This window comes from Anomaloglossus baeobatrachus, chromosome 5 (assembly GCF_048569485.1).
Source record: "Anomaloglossus baeobatrachus isolate aAnoBae1 chromosome 5, aAnoBae1.hap1, whole genome shotgun sequence".
NCBI lineage: Eukaryota > Metazoa > Chordata > Amphibia > Anura > Aromobatidae > Anomaloglossus > Anomaloglossus baeobatrachus.
Window position 1 is genome coordinate 436,388,855 of NC_134357.1, and position 22,944 is coordinate 436,411,798.

The 22,944-nt window shown below is 48.8% G+C and overlaps 1 protein-coding gene across 1 annotated transcript in view; it reads left to right on the top strand.

Moving 5' to 3' along the window:
• Positions 1–22,944, top strand: part of CDH4 (cadherin 4) — a 1,210,640-nt gene that overhangs the window by 849,498 nt on the left and 338,198 nt on the right. The window contains exon 3 of the mRNA XM_075350393.1: positions 9,999–10,228. Within this exon, the coding sequence (XP_075206508.1) occupies positions 9,999–10,228 (230 nt within the window). The remainder of the gene's footprint in view (positions 1–9,998; positions 10,229–22,944) is intronic.

The window sequence follows — 22,944 nt, forward strand, 5'->3', positions numbered from 1 at the left end:
CAACACATTCACATATATACAGTTATGCTATATCAACACACACAGCTTTGCTACATCAACACTCTGCTACATCAAAACACACAACACTGTTACATCAACATTTACACAGCTTTGGCACACCCACATCTTGCCTGTTAGTCCTGTTCCTCAGCTGATGCCTAGTCACATGACTTGAGAATGTCAGGTAACCAAAAGGTCCAGACTGAGTCTATATTGACTGAACAATGGTTGTGTCTAAAATGATGTTGCTGTAGTGATGACCTCACTGGAACAGCTCCAATCTAGACAGTTCATCACTAATAGGACACAGCCACATCCGGCATTACATTACGAGTCTCTTTTATGTATAGCCCGATTCGTCAGTACTTGTGTGCTATTAGCCTCTTTATACATAGCTCCAGTCTGGCAGTTTATCTTTTCTCTGATCTATATACAGCTCCATCCTGCAGTACATCACTCCTCTCAACTATATACAGCATTATCCTGCAGAATACCACTTCTGTCAACCTCTTTATATACATCATCATTATCCTGCAGAATAACAATTTTCTGAGCTCCTCTATATACAGTGGAATATACTGCAGAATACCACTGCTCTCATCCCCTCTATATACAGCCCCATCCTGCAGAATACCACTGCTCTCAGCCCCTCTATATACAGCCCCATCCTGCAGAATACCACTGCTCTCAGCCCCTCTATATACAGCCCCATCCTGCAGAATACCAGTGATCTCCGCCCCTCTATATACTGCCCCATCCTGCAGAATACCAGTGTTCTCCGCCCTTCTATATACAGCCCCATCCTGCAGAATACCACTGCTCTCAGCTCCTCTATATACAGCCCCATCCTGCAGAATACCAGTGATCTCAGGCCTTCTATATACAGCCCCATCCTGCAGAATACTACTGATCTCAGCCCTTCTATATACAGCCCCATCCTGCAGAATACCACTGCTCTCAGCCCCTCGATATACAGCCCCATCCTGCAGAATAACACTGCTCTCAGCCCCTCTATATACAGCCCCATCCTGCAAAATACCAGTGATCTCCGCCCTTCTATATACAGCCCCATCCTGCAGAATACCACTGCTCTCAGCCCCTCTATATACAGACCAACAGTAGCAAAATACCCAAAGGATCCACAGTATCAACCTAGGCAAATAGCTGAATCCAGGCCGAAAATTAGGTACTAAAAAAGGGGAAACCTAAAATATAACTTTTATTTCACGTGCTTGATAAAAAGTGAACCTAGGCTCACTGGGAGTAAGTAAAAACCAACAAATCACAGACAAATGTATCCTGTTATGCACAGGGACAGAAAAACAGACCAATAAATTCTTGGCCCTTGGTGATAGGGTACGACAAATGATGGCCTCAAAGTTGAATTGAGGATACTACCAAAGAGAAGACCCCCACCCTAGAAGAGTTAACAATAACAATGAGGCACAGCCCTACTCGTTCATAAAACTGAATGTAACATAGACTCAGGGCATGTGTCACAAATATCAAGGGTATATGTTAACAATTACACTGGAACATATCCCTCCTCATTCATAGAGCTGAATTCAAAGTCAGCATAAGGGCATGTGTCACAGGTAACAAACATGGACCATAGGGAATCATAATCAGTTGTCCCATAAGGGAGCGATCTTACCCGGTCCAGCTGATGTATTGAAAGGGCGGCAATTGGGAGGACCACCAAAGACGGCTTATCCAGGGGGGGCTGTCCACCAGCTCATCAGATCCCACAATGATAATGCCAGATGGTCACTTCCATATTAGGGCAGAAGCTCACTCCCAACGCGTTTCATGGAAGGCAATCATCAGGGGAGTAGGTGAGTTAAATCATGTATGGCCCATATCATCCTATATGGCCATTTCAATATGCCCGAAGAGATTCGCACTCATAGGTGTGTCCGTCATATGCCCATTCCGGCACGGCACCTTTGAATGGGCATATGACGGACGCACCTATGAGTGCGAATCTCTTCGGGCATATTGAAATGGCCATATAGGATGATATGGGCCATACATGATTTAACTCACCTACTCCCCTGATGATTGCCTTCCATGAAACGCGTTGGGAGTGAGCTTCTGCCCTAATATGGAAGTGACCATCTGGCATTATCATTGTGGGATCTGATGAGCTGGTGGACAGCCCCCCCTGGATAAGCCGTCTTTGGTGGTCCTCCCAATTGCCGCCCTTTCAATACATCAGCTGGACCGGGTAAGATCGCTCCCTTATGGGACAACTGATTATGATTCCCTATGGTCCATGTTTGTTACCTGTGACACATGCCCTTATGCTGACTTTGAATTCAGCTCTATGAATGAGGAGGGATATGTTCCAGTGTAATTGTTAACATATACCCTTGATATTTGTGACACATGCCCTGAGTCTATGTTACATTCAGTTTTATGAACGAGTAGGGCTGTGCCTCATTGTTATTGTTAACTCTTCTAGGGTGGGGGTCTTCTCTTTGGTAGTATCCTCAATTCAACTTTGAGGCCATCATTTGTCGTACCCTATCACCAAGGGCCAAGAATTTATTGGTCTGTTTTTCTGTCCCTGTGCATAACAGGATACATTTGTCTGTGATTTGTTGGTTTTTACTTACTCCCAGTGAGCCTAGGTTCACTTTTTATCAAGCACGTGAAATAAAAGTTATATTTTAGGTTTCCCCTTTTTTAGTACCTAATTTTCGGCCTGGATTCAGCTATTTGCCCCTCTATATACAGCCCCATCCTGCAAAATACCAGTGATCTCCGCCCTTCTATATACAGCCCCATCCTGCAGAATACCACTGCTCTCAGCCCCTCTATATACAGCCCCATCCTGCAGTATACCTGCACAAATAGCATATAAAACATCCATGTTGATAAATTCCTCCCTATGTATGAAAGCTGCCATTTGTCTGTAAGCAATATTCTATTATGACTTTTTATGGCCAACATGGGCAAGAAACACCTAAGTGCCTCTTTCATTCAATGACTTCTTATACTTGCAATCACTAAACCAAATCATCAGACACATATTCCTCTTACAGGATGCATATGTTATTATACACAAGGATTTTCAGTGCCTTCCATAGAATAGAATAACATGCGTCTACCCATCCGCATGTAGAATTGTAATAATTGTCTTACTTGACCTTGTGCTGATGTTCACCACATTCATGCACACTCATGAAAGCTCATAAAGCGCAAATCATTGGGCCATAGATTGGTTTCTATAAGAATGATCCTTCTTTATAATGGTGTCACCTCCATTTTCATACTTCAGATGAGGTCCTCTCCCTCTTCTCCTCACATGAAGGCTTCATTTACTTTGCTTTCTTACACCCTATGACCAAATTCCAAGGAGGCTTTCGCCTTTTATTCCGCACCTGCCAGCACGTTATGTGAAGTGCTTGTTGTCTCCTTCCTCTTGCGCTTCGTTGCTGAAAATCAGTTTTTCTAGGTAATTAAAAATGAAGAGGTTAAGGGTTTAAGCCCAATAGCCTACTAATGAGGCCTTGTGCAGCTACCTTGTCTACTCCTCACCGGTCCTCGGGCGCGCTCCGCTCCTTGCAGAAGCTGTTTACTCGGAATATGAAAGCTTTTTCCTATCATGCGCTCCTAAAATTAAATGTAGATATGGGGTGTGGCTATTTATGTGGAGCGCTAATTACCGTCGGGCTGTGAGCTGAATGCAGATTTCACCTGGGATTTGGTGCAATTTAACTACGTCTCGGAGGCGTTTATCTAAGGAGACTTGACAGAGTGTTACACGCTGAAACTGTTTATTTTAATGGTTCCACGTTTTCCAGAATTTAGAATACGAGAGGTTTGGAGAGCACAGATAAAAGAGGTAATGGATGAGCGGAATATATCTGAAAAATATATTAGATCAGTAGGTACGAGTCCCTCCAAGGCATTGATACAATGTCTGTGGATTTCAAGGACAATGATACCGTAAATCAACTATGCAAGAAAACAGTCTTCACTGGATTGGACGCGAGCTGAGGGCAAAGTTACATTGTGACGTTTCACCTTCAGGTAACTTTGCAGTGCCTGGGTTACTAGACACATGGCGCCATTTTAGTTGCGTCTTTTATGTGGATAGAATAATTTTTGTTACCCATTGATAGCTCATATTTCACAATAAAAAGAAATTTATGTTGTGCACGGCGCCTGGCACCCCTTCCATATGCTGAACGGCCATGATACCAATTTCAATAATTTTTTTTATTGAAAAAGGAGCAGTATGACAAGAACTAAGGACACCAGTCCGGAACACATTTGATGGCTTGTCTTGCATGTTTTTTAATCTGAATCTTGCTGGAGGATCTATTTTGTGACTTTTGAATACATTTTAAATAAAATAGTTGTTATGAAACCTGGATGCCGGATATTTCTCATCATTGATCAGTGGAGCACTGAAACACGTTAAACAGGGGCGGAATGATTGCGGTCACAGGGAGGGCCCCAGGAGGGGGACAGTAGATACCAGGAGGGGGACAGTAAATACCAGGAGGGGCCCAGTATGGGGACATATATTCCAGGATGGTGACATATATACCAGGATGGTGACATATGTACCAGGATGGGAGACATTTTTATCAGGATGAGGTTATATATACACCAGGATGTGGGCTAGAATGGGAAGCATATATACTAGGATGGGGGACATATATACCGGGATGAGGACATATGGACCAGGATGGGGTTATATATATACCAGGATGATGGATAGGATGGGGGGGACATATATTCTAGGATGGGGGGGACATAAATACCAGGATGGAGACATATATATCAGGATGGGGGACATATATACCAGGAAGGAGCCCAGGGTGGGGGACATTAGAACAGAATGGGGGACATTACTACATGATGGGGAGGAACTCGTATGTCTTTATATGATCTAGAATGCTAAATGTATCCATACATATATATATATATATATACATCTGACCAACATAAGGAAGGGAAGGGGGGTCAAGGTCCAAAATTTACACCAGGGCCCATCAAACTCTAGTTACGCCACTGCCATTAAACAATAAACTACTTAAGGTCTACAGTGTATTTTTGTGTGGAGACGCATCGTTATTCAGCAATGTAGCATTTGGACAGCCAATACACCTCCAATTTCAGAAAGGTGCTATACAAGTATGGTCTGAGTTTGCCCACCCATGAGTCTCTGTCTGCAATCAGCAATGCACCTGTCTATTATTATTATATGTCTATGGACTGTAAGTGGTATTGCAGTATTCATTTTAATTGGACTAAGCTGCATTATCAGATTCTGCCACAGACCTGAGTGGCGCTTTATTTTTCTAACTTTACACAAGTCCTTTAGTTTTTCTAACCTTATATAAGCCCTTTAATTGTCCTAGCTCCTATAACTGGTGGTGTCCAATCTGTGACTCTAAAGGCTGCTTTACACGCTGTGACATCGCTAGCAATGTCGCTCGTGAAAGCACCCGCTCCCGTCGTTTGTGCAAATCGCTGCCCGTGGCGCACAATATCGCTAGGACGTGTAACACATACTTACCTTCCTAGCGACGTCGCTGGGGGTGGAGAACAACCTCTTTTTTAAGGGGGTGGTTCGTGCGCCGTCACAGCAACGTCACACGGCAGGCGTCCAATAGAAGCAGAGGGGCGGAGAGCAGCCGCATGAAAGTCAGTCCCACCTCGTTGCAGGAGGACGCAGGTACGGTGGTGTTCGTCATTTCTGGGGTGTCACACGTACCGATGTGTGCTGCCTCAGGAACGACGAACAACCTGCGTCCAGCACCAGCAACGATATTTGGGATTTGAACGACGTGTCAACGATTAACGATTAGGTGTACATGTCACACGCAACGACGTCACTAACGAGGCCGGATGTGCGTTACGAATTCCGTGACCCCCAACGACATCTTGTTAGCGATGTCGTTGCGTGTAAAGCCCCCTTTAGGCTATTGCACAACCACATCTCCTAACATGCCCTGGTAAGTTGCGGACAGTGATTTAGATCAGAAGATGCCATACAGGCACCCTGCACTGCTCCGAGGCTTTGTTTTCGGCACTTGGCACTGATATCAAGGCACAGCTGCATTATGCCGCCTCGTTCGCCCCTTCGGGAGCTGGCAGTTTAATTGCAGAGGTGAAAGTGGTACAGACCTGGCGGAAGATGCCCGGGCAGCTGCATATTAGAAAGCCAACCAGCAATAAAGGTGATTGTGGAGGATCTGAGTCACAAGGAGAAAGTAGTCTGCTTTTTGGTTGGCTTTCTTCACTATAAATAGTAATTAAATCATAGCCGTCTTGACAGAGCAATTGCTGAGAGATGAATTTGCCTCAGATAATTGCTTCTATTTCCCTGTTTTCCTAAATGCCGGGTAACTTTCCTCCTTGGTTTCTGCAGTAGAAGATGTCACTTGTTCTCACTGGTGGGTGATTTAGTGCTGCATTCGCTGACGTCTCCATCCGCACATGCAGATAGCGTCCTAATGTGGGTTTAATAAATATTCATCCCCGGCCCACCGTTCCCCCCACCATGAAAGCAGCTACCACTTCTAGAAGCTAATTGCCGCTCTCGGCTTCTCATAGAATAGTCTGCAGAGTATTGCGCCATTATAACAAGCCGCTCGCACCGTGCAGACCGAGGACATCATTCTGCACAGCCAAAGTCCATATTTATTTAGGATATTATATGTGAGAACTAAATTGTTCTAATATAAAGCAGCCGGCAATCATTGCACGCCACAGACAAATTTGGACGTAGTCTGCCATTTCCCATGTCATTCCCTTGTCTCTCCCATCACTCGGTGACTAAGAGCTCCATCACCTAACACTGGGACATACTGTAATTATATAGGTATATGACAGTGATGCCTCTCATATAGAGACATGATTTTTTATGCTGAGTGGTTTTGAAATCCAGCTAATGCATCAGTCAGTACGGTATATAGAAAGTGCGACAGCGTATAAAAAAGGACTCAATTCTGACGAGAGTCAGACGCCGAATCTTCAGCCTCTCCCCGCCATGAGAATACCACACAGGAGAGAGCAGCGCTGTATTTAGTATACTTACATCAGGTGTTAATTGGCTGAAGCGTTCCTTTAAGGAGGACTTGTAATCTCTCCTGACATGTCTGTCATAGTAATATTCCCCATGAAATAATAATGCTGGAGAACATTCTTTTATTCCCTTACATTGTGCTTTTCTGCTATCGTGCTGTATGTCAAGGCAACATTATTAATAAATTCACAACCTCCTTTCGGCATGCCCTAACAAATGATCATTTCAAGGGTAGTGGTAGCGCACAAATCCCAGCCCGATTCAGCCCCCAGACCCTTACAGAGGTATTCCCATCTCCAAGAGCCTATCCCAATATGTAGTAGGTGAAATAATAATAATATTAGCACATACCTCCAATTAGAAATGTAGTGTAGTTTTGCTGATATGGCCATGTCTCTTACCTCATGTGCAGGGCATTGTAGCTAAGGTGTCTATGGTGTAGACCATTCGCATAGTGACAGGTATTCAGTTAGTTACTTGTGGTCATAACAATGGATACCTAAGCTAAAATTCCCTGCACATGAGGTAAGAAACATTGCTACATTTCTTATTGGAGGTATTTGCTAATAATACTACACTAGCTGTAGTACCCTGCATTGCCCGGGATAGTAACGGTCTCTCTCCCACTCTCTCTCTCTCCCTCTCTGTTTGTCTGTCCGTCTCTCTTCTGTCTGTCTCTGTCTCTCTCTCTGCCTGTTTCTCTATCTATCTCTCTGTTTCTCTGTCTCTCTTGCTGTCTGCCTTGCTCTCCCTCTCTGTCTCTATCAGTCTCTCTCTGTATCTCTCTGTCTCTTTCCCTGTCAGCCTTTGTCTCTCTCTGTATCTCTCTGTCTCTTTCCCTGTCAGCCTCTGTCTCTCTCTGTATCTCTCTGTCTCTTTCCCTGTCAGCCTCTGTCTCACTATGTCTCTCTGTCTCTCTCTCTGTCTGCCACTATATCTCTCTGTCCGTCTCTCTGTCTCGTTCTCGCTGTGCGTCTGTGTCTCAATCTGTCCCTCTGTCTGTTTTTCTCTCTGTTTTTCTCTATCCGTCTCTGGCTGTCTCTCTCTATTCCTCTCTGGCTGTCGCTCTATATGTCTTTCTCTCTGTCTTTCTTTCTCTGTCTCCCTGTCTGTGTGTGTGTCTCTCTCTCTATCCGTATTTTCACTGAAATCATACTGACACATCAGCTTCTTATACTAAGAATGTCCTCTTTTGCCTATAGCAACGAATCACAACTCCTATTAATGACCTGTTGCTCCCAGCTCCATTGAATTTAATGTAAGCAGGTTTTTTGGCGAATAACTGTAAAGAGCGAGGTTAAAGTTTCTCCTCAAAACATAGTCTATGACGTTCCCTGAGTCAAATGAGGCAGTTATGCAAAATGTTGTGATTGTAAATGAGACGGTGCGGATTACTTTAGTGGATACACACACATACACACACACACACACACACACACACACACACACACACACAGTCAGCTTTATATATTAGATATTTGGATAGGATCTTTGAGATGGGAATACCCCTCTTAATTAATTCAGACCCAAAATAAGACCCCTATGTTAAATTAGATCCTTATATTAATTGTCACCTAAGACTAGACCCCTAAATAATTTCAGCACGCATCCCACACAACTAGATTAATCCCGACCCTAATTCCGACCCATAAATTAATGTGTACTCCAGACTAGACATCTAAATTAGGTCAGACTCTTATAGTAATTCAGACCCATGAGCAAACCCCTACATCAAAAGGACAGTGTCAGCACAGAATGACTGATCAAACCATGCACAGCTGCTCGGTGCATCAAGGCGGGGCCAAACATTTAAGTGCATTTTCCATCTGCTTGTTTTCCCTCTATCCCCCTCCTCTTTTTTGATTGACTGCTTTGGCTCTAGAGCCAGAGAATGGCAGGGAATAGATGGAAAACAAGCAGAAGGGGAGGTGCACATAAAAATCTGCACTGTGCACCTGTACTTGGTTTGCACAGTCAATGTGTGATGACTTGTGTTAGTCCCTTTAAATCAGATCCCTAAATTAATTTTGACCCCAAGATAGACCCCTAAATTAGTTCAGATATGGGCAAAGATTAAAACTTTGTAAGCCAGATCAAACAAATTAAGGCATATAAGGCATATACTCACCCTCTTCACTCCTGGATTATCTAGTAATCAGGACCCTGCACACAGGAGATGCAAATTGTAAAGTGGCGCTCTGGACTATGGGACCTGGTTTCAGTTGCAATCCTTATAGTTAGGCCACTATGGAAATGAACAACTGGGTGATACTTTTCCCCTTGGTCAATGGGGTGTGTACCTCTACAGCCTGACACTGTCCAATTAGTCCTGATAATGTCCAGCTGTGTAGGTACACTTCATTATCATGGAGAATATAAGTATCTACTAAACAGGAGAGCTCCGAGGCCGTCTTCAGAGGACAGATGTTCCTCCCATACTTGCCTGCTTATTTGGGATCTTCCTTAGTGACATCGTTGTTATTGAATCCTATTAGGAAAATACATTCTTAGGCCCGTTTCACACATCCGGCATTTCACCGGATTGCCGGATCCGGCACATTCCAGTACAGTGCAATACAGTACAATGGCATTGCGGCAACCTCCGGTCTTGTGACTGGAGCTTGCCACGATGCCATTGCACAGTATTACACTGTACTGGAGTGTGCCGGATCCGGCAATCCGGCAAAAATCTGGATGTGTGAAACGGGCCTTAGTCTTCTCCAATTTTTGCCCACAGCCTTGACCCCAATAATCGGATCATTTGCTTCCTGGATAAGTACTGTAATTGCTGCTCCTTGAGCACAAACCAAAGTCAGTACCTTGGCTTCCACCTACCATGTGCCATTTATATTACTGTTGTTAATTATTACTATGAAGTGTTTGATTAAGATGTAAGTGAATTCTTTAGTTTAGGCCCATGTATTAATCACTAATCTCTATTTTTTTACAGTTAAATTTATTGGGTGCAATACAGGAACACAGGGAATCTGGTATGAAACCAGCAATCCAGATTTCAAAGTGGGAACAGATGGAGCGGTGTACACAGCCCGCAAGGTCCAGATCCCCTCCAAACAAGCAGAATTTGTGGTGGCAGCTTGGGACCACCAAACTCCAGAAAAATGGGAAGCCGCTATCCACCTGCTGGTAGAAGACAAGCCACTTAACCATAGCCAACACCAGGTACTGTGATATCCTATTATTATAATCAGGCCGGTCATGAGTTTAGGTGGCGATAGACAGATTAAAATAAAATGAGAAAACTGACAGCAAAAAAATACAGCTGCACTCTAAAACGTTAAGACATTGAATACAGCAATTTGGACATGCATCACACCAAAGGAAATACATTTAAAAATTGAGACACTTGGCACATAAAAAAGGCCAGTTTTATGTGAGCCCAGCAGCCAGCGTCAAGGCGTATCTGTAATTCCTGTATTCAATGTTTGCATGCCTTAGCATTTCAGAGTGTAGTTGTATTTGTGTTGGATAGATTGCTAGCTAGAGCCCGCTTAATCAATTAGGCACATCTTACACCTGCATGCCCATCATTAAGACTGACATTTCATACACTAGTATTAATGATGGGCATACAGAAGTATGTGCGCCTAATTGATTAAGAGGCGCACATGACACTTAAAGGGCATCTGTCAGCAGGTCTTTGCTATGTAATCTGAAAACTGCATGAAGCAGGAGCAAAGATCCTGATTCCAGTGATGTATCACTTATAGGGCTGATTAGTGCAGTTTGGTTAAAATCAATGTTTTGGCAGTGTTCAGAAGGCTGAGCTGTGTATAACTCCGTCCACACTCCTGGCTAGCAGCTTCCTGTGTACACTGTACATTGAGAGCAAGTTGCGAATCAGTGGTGGGGGTGGGATTACTCAGATTAACTGGACTGCTTGGCATGAGAAACCTAGTCCTGCAGTGCTAATCTTCAGCAGATAAAACACTGATTGTATTGAACTACAGCACTAAGTCTAGTATGTGACACATCCTTGGAATCAGGCTCTCTGCCCCATATTGTGCTGCCTTCAGATTAAATAGCAAAGACTTGCTGACAGATTCCCTTTAATGAATTAAAGGCAACTTCTCATAAGGATAAATGCTATTAAGCTGCCGATATGGGATTAATCTGTAGGTAATAGCATTTGCAACCTGTCCGACGCCTGCACTTCAAACCCCGCTGCCAGGTGGAAAAGAACTTTATTTCTCCTGGCAGCGTTCAGGTTTCAGTCTTGAGGACGGTGCCAGAGCGGGTTCAATCATCATTTTGTGTCTTGAGAGTGGCGTCTGTAATCGCGCTGCCCACACTGACTGACAGCCGCTCAGTATTAGAGGACGCTGTCAGTCAGTACGGGGGAATGCACTTACAGATGGCACTCTAGATGCACAAAGAGGTGACTGAACCCATGCCGGCGCCACCCTGATGACTAAAACCTGAACGCTGCCGGGAGGAATAAAGTTAATTTCCTCCCAGCAGCGGGGTTCGACGTACAGGCACTGGGCAGGTTACAAATGCTATTAACCTACAGATTAAGCCCATATCTGCAGATTAGTAGCATTTTTTCACATGACAGATTCCCTTTAAGTGCATCTTTCCACTTATGTGCGCTTCGCCAGATACGTTACTCCAGTCAGTGCCTAGAGTAACATTTCTGGTAGCAGTATGCGTCACAGCTCCATCCTGCCCCATCTCTGCACACTTTGGCAGACTTGCTCATTACTGCAATGAAAACGTCAAAAAGCACACATTTTTTGCATCACTCCATGCTGCACAAATATTTGGTTACATTTGAAGGTGGTTTACGGTTGTATTCTGGAGAAAACACCTTGACGAATCCGGGCCCACGGTGTCCGTCTTACAGGACGTGTATGCTTCCTATGGATTCCAATGTAAATGGTAACAAATGAGATTATGTGTAATTACTTTTGCAGTGCGCTGATTAGAATGATGACATTTCCCTTCTATGTGTAGAGGCATGTGACATACAGATGACTGTAATTGTAAGCTTTTCTCTTTTACCGCCTCTAATTATTCAGATACCTTTTCCTTTATGTAAGTGTGGAGGTGACGGTAACCTCAGGGCACAATTATATTCGTGTTTGCCAATGTCACTAATTCATTTTAAGGGAGAAATGACAATTCTTTTGAATACTGAGTGGATGTATTATTACAAAAAGGGAAATCCTGCACGTAGATCTTATAGCGACATGTTCTCTCTGATGGTATACTGCAGGTCTATGATAAATGGGACAGGGAAGGATTTCACTAAATGTCATTGTAGACGGAAAATAAGGTTCAGGTGGATTATTACAAGGCTTTCTCTGATTTACACATTCCCTTTCCAAAAGTCTTCTGCATGGAGAAAAGCATTGTAATGACGCTGTTCCAAAATGTTTCTAGGTAATATAAAGGAGTTTCCTGCTTACGTGAAATGATTTAGGCTGATTGATGGAGTCGCAGGTTGAGCTGATTGATAGGAGCTTGGTCTGTCAGCACATAATTGGTGTTGGGTGTGAAAGGACTTGGCTGTCATGGCAGGGGCGAGAGGCTATACCGGTCGTTTAGGAGAACACAAAGGGAAGAGGAAAGGAATACACTATCACTAGGGAAAGTGGGAAGTGGTGACCCCTGACTACAACCTGCAGCTCACCCTCACAGACCCTACACAGGTTCCGCACCTATCGCCAAGCAGGAATCCCTGGGGCCCTATTTTACCCTAGCAAATGGTCCATAAGTAAGGATGGCGGGTATGAGCTTTTCGTCAACACCACTATCACTAGTGGAAGACACAAGGGAACAAAACAGGGGAAACACAATTGCAATCACCAGAGCCCTGGTAGATAGCAAATTCAACACTTATCTGAATTGCAGCAACCACAGAAGTCTCAAAAGCACCAGAAGACAACTTCTCCACAGCTCAGTCAGGAACAAACTATAAACCGCATTCAAACACACCAAGGGTGAGGTTTATAAAGGAAGTCATAGGCTGGCAACTGAGAGACAAGCTGACAGTTTCCCAGGGTCCTAGAATCTGTTGCTGCAGAAAAAGAGAACTGTCAGATAATAACACGTGCTGCCAATCTCTAGGATTTTTTTAACACGCGCTGCCACAAGATTCTCAAATTGTTTTTAATGTTTTTTATACATGTGTCTATTTAAATTATAGCATTATGGTCTCCATTTCATGCACAGGTGTATTCCACAGTTGTGGGATAATTAACACAATCATGAACCAACTGCATGATTGGGAGTCCATGAGAGCTATATAGAGGTATCAGAATTTCCTTTAAAAATCCATGAATAAGACCTTACGACTACTCTTTATGTCGAAACATGTTGGATGAATTAATGCCTTAATGCCAATATGTGGATCCCACCTACGTTGTGGAAGTTTAAAGTGAAAGAATAAAGACGTGAGTTACTTTTTACAAAAGCCTGCGATCCGCTGGATTTTTTTCATGCTTTTATATAGTAGCTAAGTTAGGCCCCTCCTCTGTTACATCCCATGCATATTCTTGCTTATTCAATGAAATTAGCCAATCAACCAGCCCCCTCTACACACAACAGCTCTCACTGGGCATGTGCCGACACAGGAAACTTTCTCCCATGTCAAGCACAATCTGGAAATAAAGCTGCCAGACTCCTGGACACTAAGCTGTTATCTAGAGAGTGGAGCACCTTTGATAATACAAGTATATTAATAAGATATGTACTGCAAAAAACACCAACCAAACTGACCAGCACCTCCGAACAGAGTACAGAATGTGTGAACAGTTGCATAATATACAAACAAAAGAATATGGCAGCGCTATTGTCGCGGGCGGGGAGGAGGGTGTCAGCACACCGCGCTCACCCCTTCTGCTCGGGTCCGGCAGTTGCTCCTGGTGGCTCGAGCTGCGGGCCGGATCCCGGGGTGTCTCGAGCGGCACTCCTCGCCCGTGAGTGAAAAGGGGGTTGTTTGTTGGGATTATAGTTCGTGACGCCACCCACGGTTGTGGTGATGGCACCACCGCTGCTCAGTGTGAGGGTCCCGGGGATGGTGATGGGAGCAGCCAGGTGTTGTGTTGCCCCTCCGTGGGTAGGGGTTGGTGATCCCGGGGCCCGGTGAAGAGATGTAAAGTGTAGGGCCTGGAGGGCGCAGGGACGCGGGGGCAGCGCTGTGCCTTGCGGCACTATGGTACTCACTCAGCCTGACACGGACACAGTTTGTACGGTAAACCAACGGCTGGTAGGACGGTCCCACAGACGGCTGCACCTGCACTCCCGGTAGGTGGCGGTGACTTCTCTCTTCCTTGCACCTGTGTGGTCTGGTGGTATCGGTGGATTCCCTCCGGTTACCCGCTCCCCGACTGCAATCTGGGCCGGAGGAGCTCTACACTTTGCCCGCAGGCGCTGGCCCTGGGGAAACTGGTGCCTTGGCGGTGGCGGTGTCTCCCCGTTAATGGTCGGGCTGTTGCCGTCAATCGGGACTTTGTTGTTGGGGGATCTGCGTCCCCGTCACTGACGGATTCGGCAAATTGGGCGACTCCTAGCCTTGCCGGGGTCCGAGAGACCCCTGCCCTGGTGCTGACTGTCCTTCGGAACACTGCTCCAGACCACCGGGCACACAGCCAACGGGGTCCTTCCAGGAACTTCCGAACTGTCCCACTCCGGACAGTCACCGCCGTCGCTGACCTTGCTGTTCTAGCCCTACACACAGCTGGGCTCTCAGGCTTTCTGTCCTTCTGTCACTTTGCTTGCTTCTTTACTTTCACCACTTTCACTTCTCTGTTTACTCTAGCCCCTGCCTGGGCTACTCCTCACTCCTTCCACTTCCTCCTCCCTGACAGAACTCCTCTCTCCAGCTCTCCCCTGAGCTATCTGCCTGGTTTACTTCCTGCCTCCAGAGTTGTGAGCTCCTTGGTGGGCGGAGCCAACCGCCTGGCCCACCCCCTGGTGTGCATCACAGACTCTTGGAGGAAGGCAACAAGGATTTCTGGTTAGCAGGTGTGCCTACCTGGAGTGTGGGGTGTAGTGGTGTTGTTATCTGTGTCTCCTGGCTTGCCAAGGGCGACACATTCCCCCTTAGCAAAATGCAGACCGTCCGCGGGCTGCCGTCCTACACCGGTTTTATTTTTCTGTAAAAAGGGGATAACAGGGTTAAACATAACATAAGCATAACATTTTTAATCAACTCTTCCCAAGACGGGAGGCACATTTTACTTTTAACGTTTCAACGGTGTACGGTCACGGTTTCCGCTCTCTCCCACCCAAGCAACCTGGCCCTGATGCTGCCCCTAAAACCCAGGCAGCACCCCTTGACCCACAGTCCAGCACAAGTCACCCGAGCGGGATCTGTCCTTGCCCTCCAGAGGGTAGCCACCGGTCCCTTTGGTGGCTGGGCCCTGGCCTGCTCTGCTCAGGGCCCTCCCTCCAACCTGCCTCTCCGGAGGCGGCATTGCGGAAACGGTAACGGTACCCAACATATTTACAAGCCACTAACGTTTGTGGTTGCCCTGCAGAGTTCACGGGCTTGTCCATGGCTAGTTCCCATGCATTTTAAACGGTCCCCACGGGGACAACGGTGCCGGCTCCTGCCGGTTACTAATCACTGCAGACAATCAGGTAAACTTCGGTAAATCATTTTTCATTTTTCAAAACTTTCAACTTTTTCAAACACACACACAACAACCTTTTACATTTGCGGACCCCTTTCACTCATAGAACGGTCTCCCTGTACCTAAGTGGGGGTCTACCTAGGTTGGAACGGGTGGACCTTCGGGGCCCGGTGTCGGTGGTGCTAGACAGTGGGGTAGAGGGAACAATCGGTTCCTCCTCCCTGCTACAGTGTGGGGCAGGCGGAGGTGCAGGGGGGCTGGGTACAGGTTCATCCCTGGGCACTGGCACTGGTTCTGGCTCACGGTTAACCGCTTCCACTACTTCTTCATCCACGGGTTGTGGGAACAGTATCACTGGAAGTATCACCGCGCCGTTCTGTGTAGGCCAGTTTGCTGGGAAGTCACCCATTACAGTGTGGATTACCTCTGCTGCCTTTTCCACTGGTGGAGAAACCGGTACTTCAGCTTCTGCTTTCAATACTGGGGGGCATTTTTTTAGATGGTCCCGAGAAACTGTGGCCAGGGTGCCCCCTTGGTCACGACTGATCTGGTAGGTTTTCCCATTGTCCCACTCGGTGGGTTGTACGACGTAAGGGACTTGCTCCCACTGGTCATCCAGTTTGTGGGCTTTTCTCTTCCGTTTCAGCACCACATCTCCTGGCTGGAAAGGACCTGCAGGCGCCTTCTGGTTGAACCGGTGCTCTTGCTGTTCTCGACTTCGACTGAGGTTTTTCTCTACATACTCCTGGATTTGCCGGTACTGGGCCCTCCTCCGACTCTCCCACTCTGCCGTTGAAGGGAGTGCTTCCGGAGCTTCCAACCCCATCTCCAGATCCACCGGCAGGCGGCCAGGCCGAGCCCTCATCAGATACGCTGGGGTGCACTTCGTCGAGCTGGTTGGGATATTATTGTACATGTCGACCAAGTCGGGTAACTTTTCCGGCCACATGTTCCGTTCTTCCAGCGGTAGCGTCTTGAGGAGCCCCAGGACCAAGTGATTCATTTTCTCGCACATGCCGTTGGTTTGGGCGTGGTACGGAGTGGTCCGGATCTTCTTGCAGCCGTACAACTGGCAGAATTCGTGAAACACCTCTGCTTCAAAAGCCGGGCCTTGGTCAGTCAGCACCTTCTCGGGGTACCCATGAGGTCGGCAGAAATAAGCCTGGAACGCACGAGCAGCAGTTCGACCAGTCAGGTCCTTGACGGGGACTACCACCATAAATCTTGAGTAGTGGTCTACCATGGTCAATGCGTAGGTGTACCCACTTCGGCTAGGGGTGAGCTTAACATGGTCTAGGGCGACCAGTTCCAGCGGCTGATGGGTGACGATGGGATGTAACGGTGCCCTCTGGCTTGTCTCGTCCTTTCTCCTCAGCGTACAAGGACCGCACTCTCGGCACCAGGCTTCCACCGATTCACGCATCCCACTCCAATAGAACCGCTCCCTCAACAGCATCTCCAGCTTCTTCCACCCGAAGTGGCCAGCACCATCATGGTATGCCCGCAGTACAGTAGCGACATCAGCCTGAGGAACGATCAACTGGCATATTTTCTCATGGGTCTTCGGGTTGATCAGCTCACGGTACAGCCTCCCTTGGTGTAGGTAAAGCCGTTTCCGTTCTTTCCACAAGCGTTGGGCTTCGGCTGGAGCGCTGGGGTCCATTCCCATGGCGCCTTGTTCCACCAGAGTCTAGACAAGGCGGACAGCCGGCGCTTGGTCCTGGGCGTCCTGCCACTCTTGACTGGGCCGCGGGTCCAGATCCACCCTTTGCTGACATACCTGTACCCTCTCAGTAGGCGGCTGGTGAAACGCAGGCAACTCAATCTCCTCGAGGTCGTCGTCCTCACACCCCTCTTCTGACAAATGGGGCATCCGGGAGAGTGCATCTGCATTGATGTTGACACGACCAGCTCGGTATTTTATGGTGAAATCATAGTTGGCTAACCGGGCTACCCACCGCTGCTCCAGCGCGCCCAACTTGGCCGTGTTCAGGTGAGTTAACGGATTGTTGTCCGTAAACGCGGTGAATTTTGCTGCCGCCAGGTAGTGGCGGAACCGCTCTGTGATAGCCCACACCAACGCCAATAGCTCGAGCTTGAAGGAGCTATAGTTCTCAGGGTTTCTTTCGGTCGGCCGGAGTTTTCGGCTGGCGTAGGCAATCACCTTTTCCTTTCCATCCTGGACCTGGGACAAGACCGCTCCTAGCCCCACGTTACTGGCGTCCGTGTGGAGAATGAACGGGCGCCCATAGTCAGGGTACGCCAAGACCTCTTCTCCGGTCAAGGCCGCCTTCAACTGGCCAAAGGACTCCTCATGCTGGTCCTCCCACAACAGTGGGGCTCCAGTGGGTCTACCACCTTTGGTCTGTCCCACGAGGAGATCTTGCATGGGGGCAGCCATCTTCGTGTACCCCTTTATAAAACGCCTATAGTACCCTACCAGACCCAGGAACTGCCGTACTTCCCTCACTGTGGTTGGTCTCGGCCAGCTCTGGATGGCAGTGATCTTCTCAGGGTCGGGGGCAACACCATCCACACTCACCACATGTCCTAGATACTGCACCCTGGGTTTCAGCAGATGGCACTTCGAGGGCTTCAACTTCATCCCGAACTTGGCAAGGGACGCGAACACCTCGGCCAGGTGCTCCAGATGGGCTTCATACGTCTGGGAATAAACAATCACATCATCCAAATACAGCAGGACGGTCTCGAAGTTTAAATGTCCCAAACAGCACTCCATCAACCGTTGGAAGGTCCCGGGGGCATTGCACAGCCCAAACGGCATGCTATTGAATTCGCAGAGCCCCATCGGGGTGGTGAAGGCGGTCTTCTCCCGGTCCTCGGGGGCCACGGCCACTTGCCAGTATCCGCTGGTGAGGTCAAGGGTCGAGAAGTAGTTTGCAGTTCTCAGTGCAGCCAAAGATTCTTCAATACGAGGCAATGGATAGGCATCTTTATGGGTTATCTGGTTGATCTTCCGGTAGTCCACACACATCCGCATGGTACCATCCTTCTTCTTGACCAGTACCAACGGAGCGGCCCAGGGACTACAACTGTCCCGAATAACCCCTGCCTCCTTCATATTCTTCAACATATCTTTGGCACACTGGTAATGTGCAGGGGGAATAGGTCTATACCTCTCTTTGATAGGGGGATGTTCACCCGTGGGAATGTGGTGTTGGACCCCCTTGATCTGCCCAAAGTCTAGGGGGTGCTTACTGAAAACCTGTTCGTACTCCTGCACTACCCTGTGTACCCCTGCCCTGTGATGTGTAGGGGTATCATCAGTGCCCACATGTAGCTGTTGGTGCCACTCCTTGGTGTCCCCCTGGGGTGGGGAAGTGCTGGTGGTAGGTGGGAGTGTGGATGGACGGGCTTCCTGGATAGTGTGAGGGTCCAGGGTGAGCAGTTTGGCAATGGTGGCATACCGGGGGAGCCTGACTTCCTCTTCCCCACAGTTCAACACTCTCACAGGCACTCTCCCTTTCTTCACATCTACCACCCCTCGGGCGGCCACTACAGTGGGCCAGTGCTCGGAAGGCATGGGCTCCATCATCGCAGGGTAGTCACGCCCCTGAGGCCCTACTGCTGCCCTACACCAGATCATCATCTCACTCCTAGGGGGCACAGTCAATGGAGCAACATCCATCACTCGCACTCCACCAATCTCCCCTCCGGTTGAGCTTACATGCTGGCGGTACATCAGGGCGCGGATCTCACGCTGCACAGCCCTCTGCCGGCTCCCCGCCGCCGTGGCGGCTAGCCGTTGCAAAAGGTTCAACACATCAGCCATGCAGTGTTCCATCACATTGGTTCCCAGCACTATTTTCGGGTTATGATCACTGGGTTCATTCATGATCACAATCATGCCCTGATGTTGCAGTTCAGCTTGCCCCACTGTCATAGCCACTTCTTTATACCCCACCTGGGTCAATGGAAGTCCATTAGCGGCAATCAAATTTATACTAGGGTCTGGAGGCGCCAGCTCGTCTGTGGCCCAATACTGCTGGTACAAGGTATACGGTATGGTAGTTACCTGTGATCCAGTGTCCAGGAGAGCCATCACGGGTATGCCGTCCACAGCCACAGGGATGATAGGGCGGGCCCCGACATATCGGTCTCGCCAGTCCGGGGGGCCACGGTGTTCTACTCCTGAGGATTGGCCCGGGGCCCCAGGGGTTGCTCGTTTAACGGGCACTGTCGGTAAACATGGCCCGGCTTACGGCACTTGTAGCAGATGGGAGGTCTGCTCCGCGGGTTGTTAGCGCTTCTCCGCTGCATCCAGGGAACATCTTCGGGACTGTCAGCAAGCTGTATCTGCGCTTGGGGCTGAGATCTGGTCAGGGGTTGTAGTGCAGCAAGGATTTTGGCAAGGTCTCCGTCCAGGCGACGGACCTGGGCTGCCAGTTCTTCCACTGTGCTGCTTGAGGCTGCAGGTAGTAAGGAGGTTGGTTTGGCTGGAGCCGCCACAACGGGAGCTGTCTCGACGAGCCACGGGACGGGTTCCAGAATTTCAGCAGCTGGGGGCTGTAGCGCTTTGATAGCCCGCTCCTTTAACACAGCAAAGTCCACATCAGGGTGTTCCAGGGCCCACAGCCGGAGTTGTTTACGATCCTCAGGGGACCTCATCCCCTGCGCAAATTGCTCCACCAACATCTTGTTGCTATCCGCCTCATTAATAGAGTTCACCCGCTTCAGCGTGCGGAGGGCGGTCTGCAGACGTAGAGCATAGTCCCGAATGCTATCCCCAGCTCGTTGCCGGCACTGGTAAAACTGCATCCTCAGCTCAGCTTCTGTCCGGGTCTCGAAGGCAGTCTGTAGCTTCTCGAAGATGGTGGCTACAGAGAGCCGGTCCCCCTCGGCCCAGGTCTCCGCTTCCTGCTCCGCCGCACCGGTTAACTGGCCTAGCACTATCGCTGCACGTTGCTTATCAGTCAGGGGGTACAGCTCTAGCAACGGGTTAAGCTTTTTCCGGAAGGCCTGTAGGGCATCCGGTTTCCCGTCATACTGCGGTAGCCAGGCAGCTCCTGGCGCATAGGGCAAGGAAAACGGCATGACCTGAGCAAGCGCGGGGGCCGCGGCACCTCCCGCCAGTACGGCCGGGACCTGGGCAGGCCCATTCCCATCCGCGGGTGCCGCTGCGGCTGCGACCACCGCTCCTCCAGCGGCTACGTCGGGCGCAGACATCTTGTTTCCGTCCCCCTTAGCTCTTTCCGGCCCCTCCTCTCTCGGGGCGGGGTTTTGGCCTCCGCGCTTCTACTGCTCGAGAAGACGCTCGAGCGGGAACTTTTCGCGCCAAAGATGGCGGCTTCTCAAATTTTTCCGCCGGATGCCTCCGGCGGTAACAAGGCGCACCTCTACCTGACGGCAGAGCGGTAAGATCCTGTTCGTGACGCCAAGTTGTCGCGGGCGGGGAGGAGGGTGTCAGCACACCGCGCTCACCCCTTCTGCTCGGGTCCGGCAGTTGCTCCTGGTGGCTCGAGCTGCGGGCCGGATCCCGGGGTGTCTCGAGCGGCACTCCTCGCCCGTGAGTGAAAAGGGGGTTGTTTGTTGGGATTATAGTTCGTGACGCCACCCACGGTTGTGGTGATGGCACCACCGCTGCTCAGTGTGAGGGTCCCGGGGATGGTGATGGGAGCAGCCAGGTGTTGTGTTGCCCCTCCGTGGGTAGGGGTTGGTGATCCCGGGGCCCGGTGAAGAGATGTAAAGTGTAGGGCCTGGAGGGCGCAGGGACGCGGGGGCAGCGCTGTGCCTTGCGGCACTATGGTACTCACTCAGCCTGACACGGACACAGTTTGTACGGTAAACCAACGGCTGGTAGGACGGTCCCACAGATGGCTGCACCTGCACTCCCGGTAGGTGGCGGTGACTTCTCTCTTCCTTGCACCTGTGTGGTCTGATGGTATCGGTGGATTCCCTCCGGTTACCCGCTCCCCGACTGCAATCTGGGCCGGAGGAGCTCTACACTTTGCCCGCAGGCGCTGGCCCTGGGGAAACTGGTGCCTTGGCGGTGGCGGTGTCTCCCCGTTAATGGTCGGGCTGTTGCCGTCAATCGGGACTTTGTTGTTGGGGGATCTGCGTCCCCGTCACTGACGGATTCGGCAAATTGGGCGACTCCTAGCCTTGCCGGGGTCCGAGAGACCCCTGCCCTGGTGCTGACTGTCCTTCGGAACACTGCTCCAGACCACCGGGCACACAGCCAACGGGGTCCTTCCAGGAACTTCCGAACTGTCCCACTCCGGACAGTCACCGCCGTCGCTGACCTTGCTGTTCTAGCCCTACACACAGCTGGGCTCTCAGGCTTTCTGTCCTTCTGTCACTTTGCTTGCTTCTTTACTTTCACCACTTTCACTTCTCTGTTTACTCTAGCCCCTGCCTGGGCTACTCCTCACTCCTTCCACTTCCTCCTCCCTGACAGAACTCCTCTCTCCAGCTCTCCCCTGAGCTATCTGCCTGGTTTACTTCCTGCCTCCAGAGTTGTGAGCTCCTTGGTGGGCGGAGCCAACCGCCTGGCCCACCCCCTGGTGTGCATCACAGACTCTTGGAGGAAGGCAACAAGGATTTCTGGTTAGCAGGTGTGCCTACCTGGAGTGTGGGGTGTAGTGGTGTTGTTATCTGTGTCTCCTGGCTTGCCCAGGGCGACACACTATGTAAGCACTAAAATGTGTGTAGACATTAAATATATTAAAGTATTATTGTTATATAGAATATACTTATAAAACTGAAGATACACAGTGTGTATATTGGCCGATTAATGAAAGCCCACTAGTCGTGACAAAGCATACCTTTCTTTGATGGGACCCTAAACCTAATATTTATCCAAATATGCCTCTCCTGAGCTAAATGCCTACAAATCTTAAGGGCAGGTAGGATCCAACATGTATTGATCTATATTTGGTTAGGATCCCATCAAAGAAGGGCCTTGTCGCGGCTGGTGGGCTCTCATGAATTGGCCAAGTTATTCGCTCAGTATCTTCATTTTTATAACTGTATTCAATATAGCAGTAATGCCATCCAAATTTTATATATCCATTGTACGCATACATCCTACCAGGGGCGGACATAGCATTGGTGCAACCTGTGAAACCCCACAGGAGCTTAAGTGGTAAAGGGGGCCCCAGTTATTCCTTGAAAATAGGTGGAATTGTGCATTTTCCTGAGCTATAGGACTGCAAAGAGCCCATATACTATTGTTGCACAAGGCAGGGGTCATTTTCTGTCTGTGTCCGCATCTGCATCCTATAGAGTTGCTGCTGCATACATTTGATTGTATATATTTTACACAAATATATATAA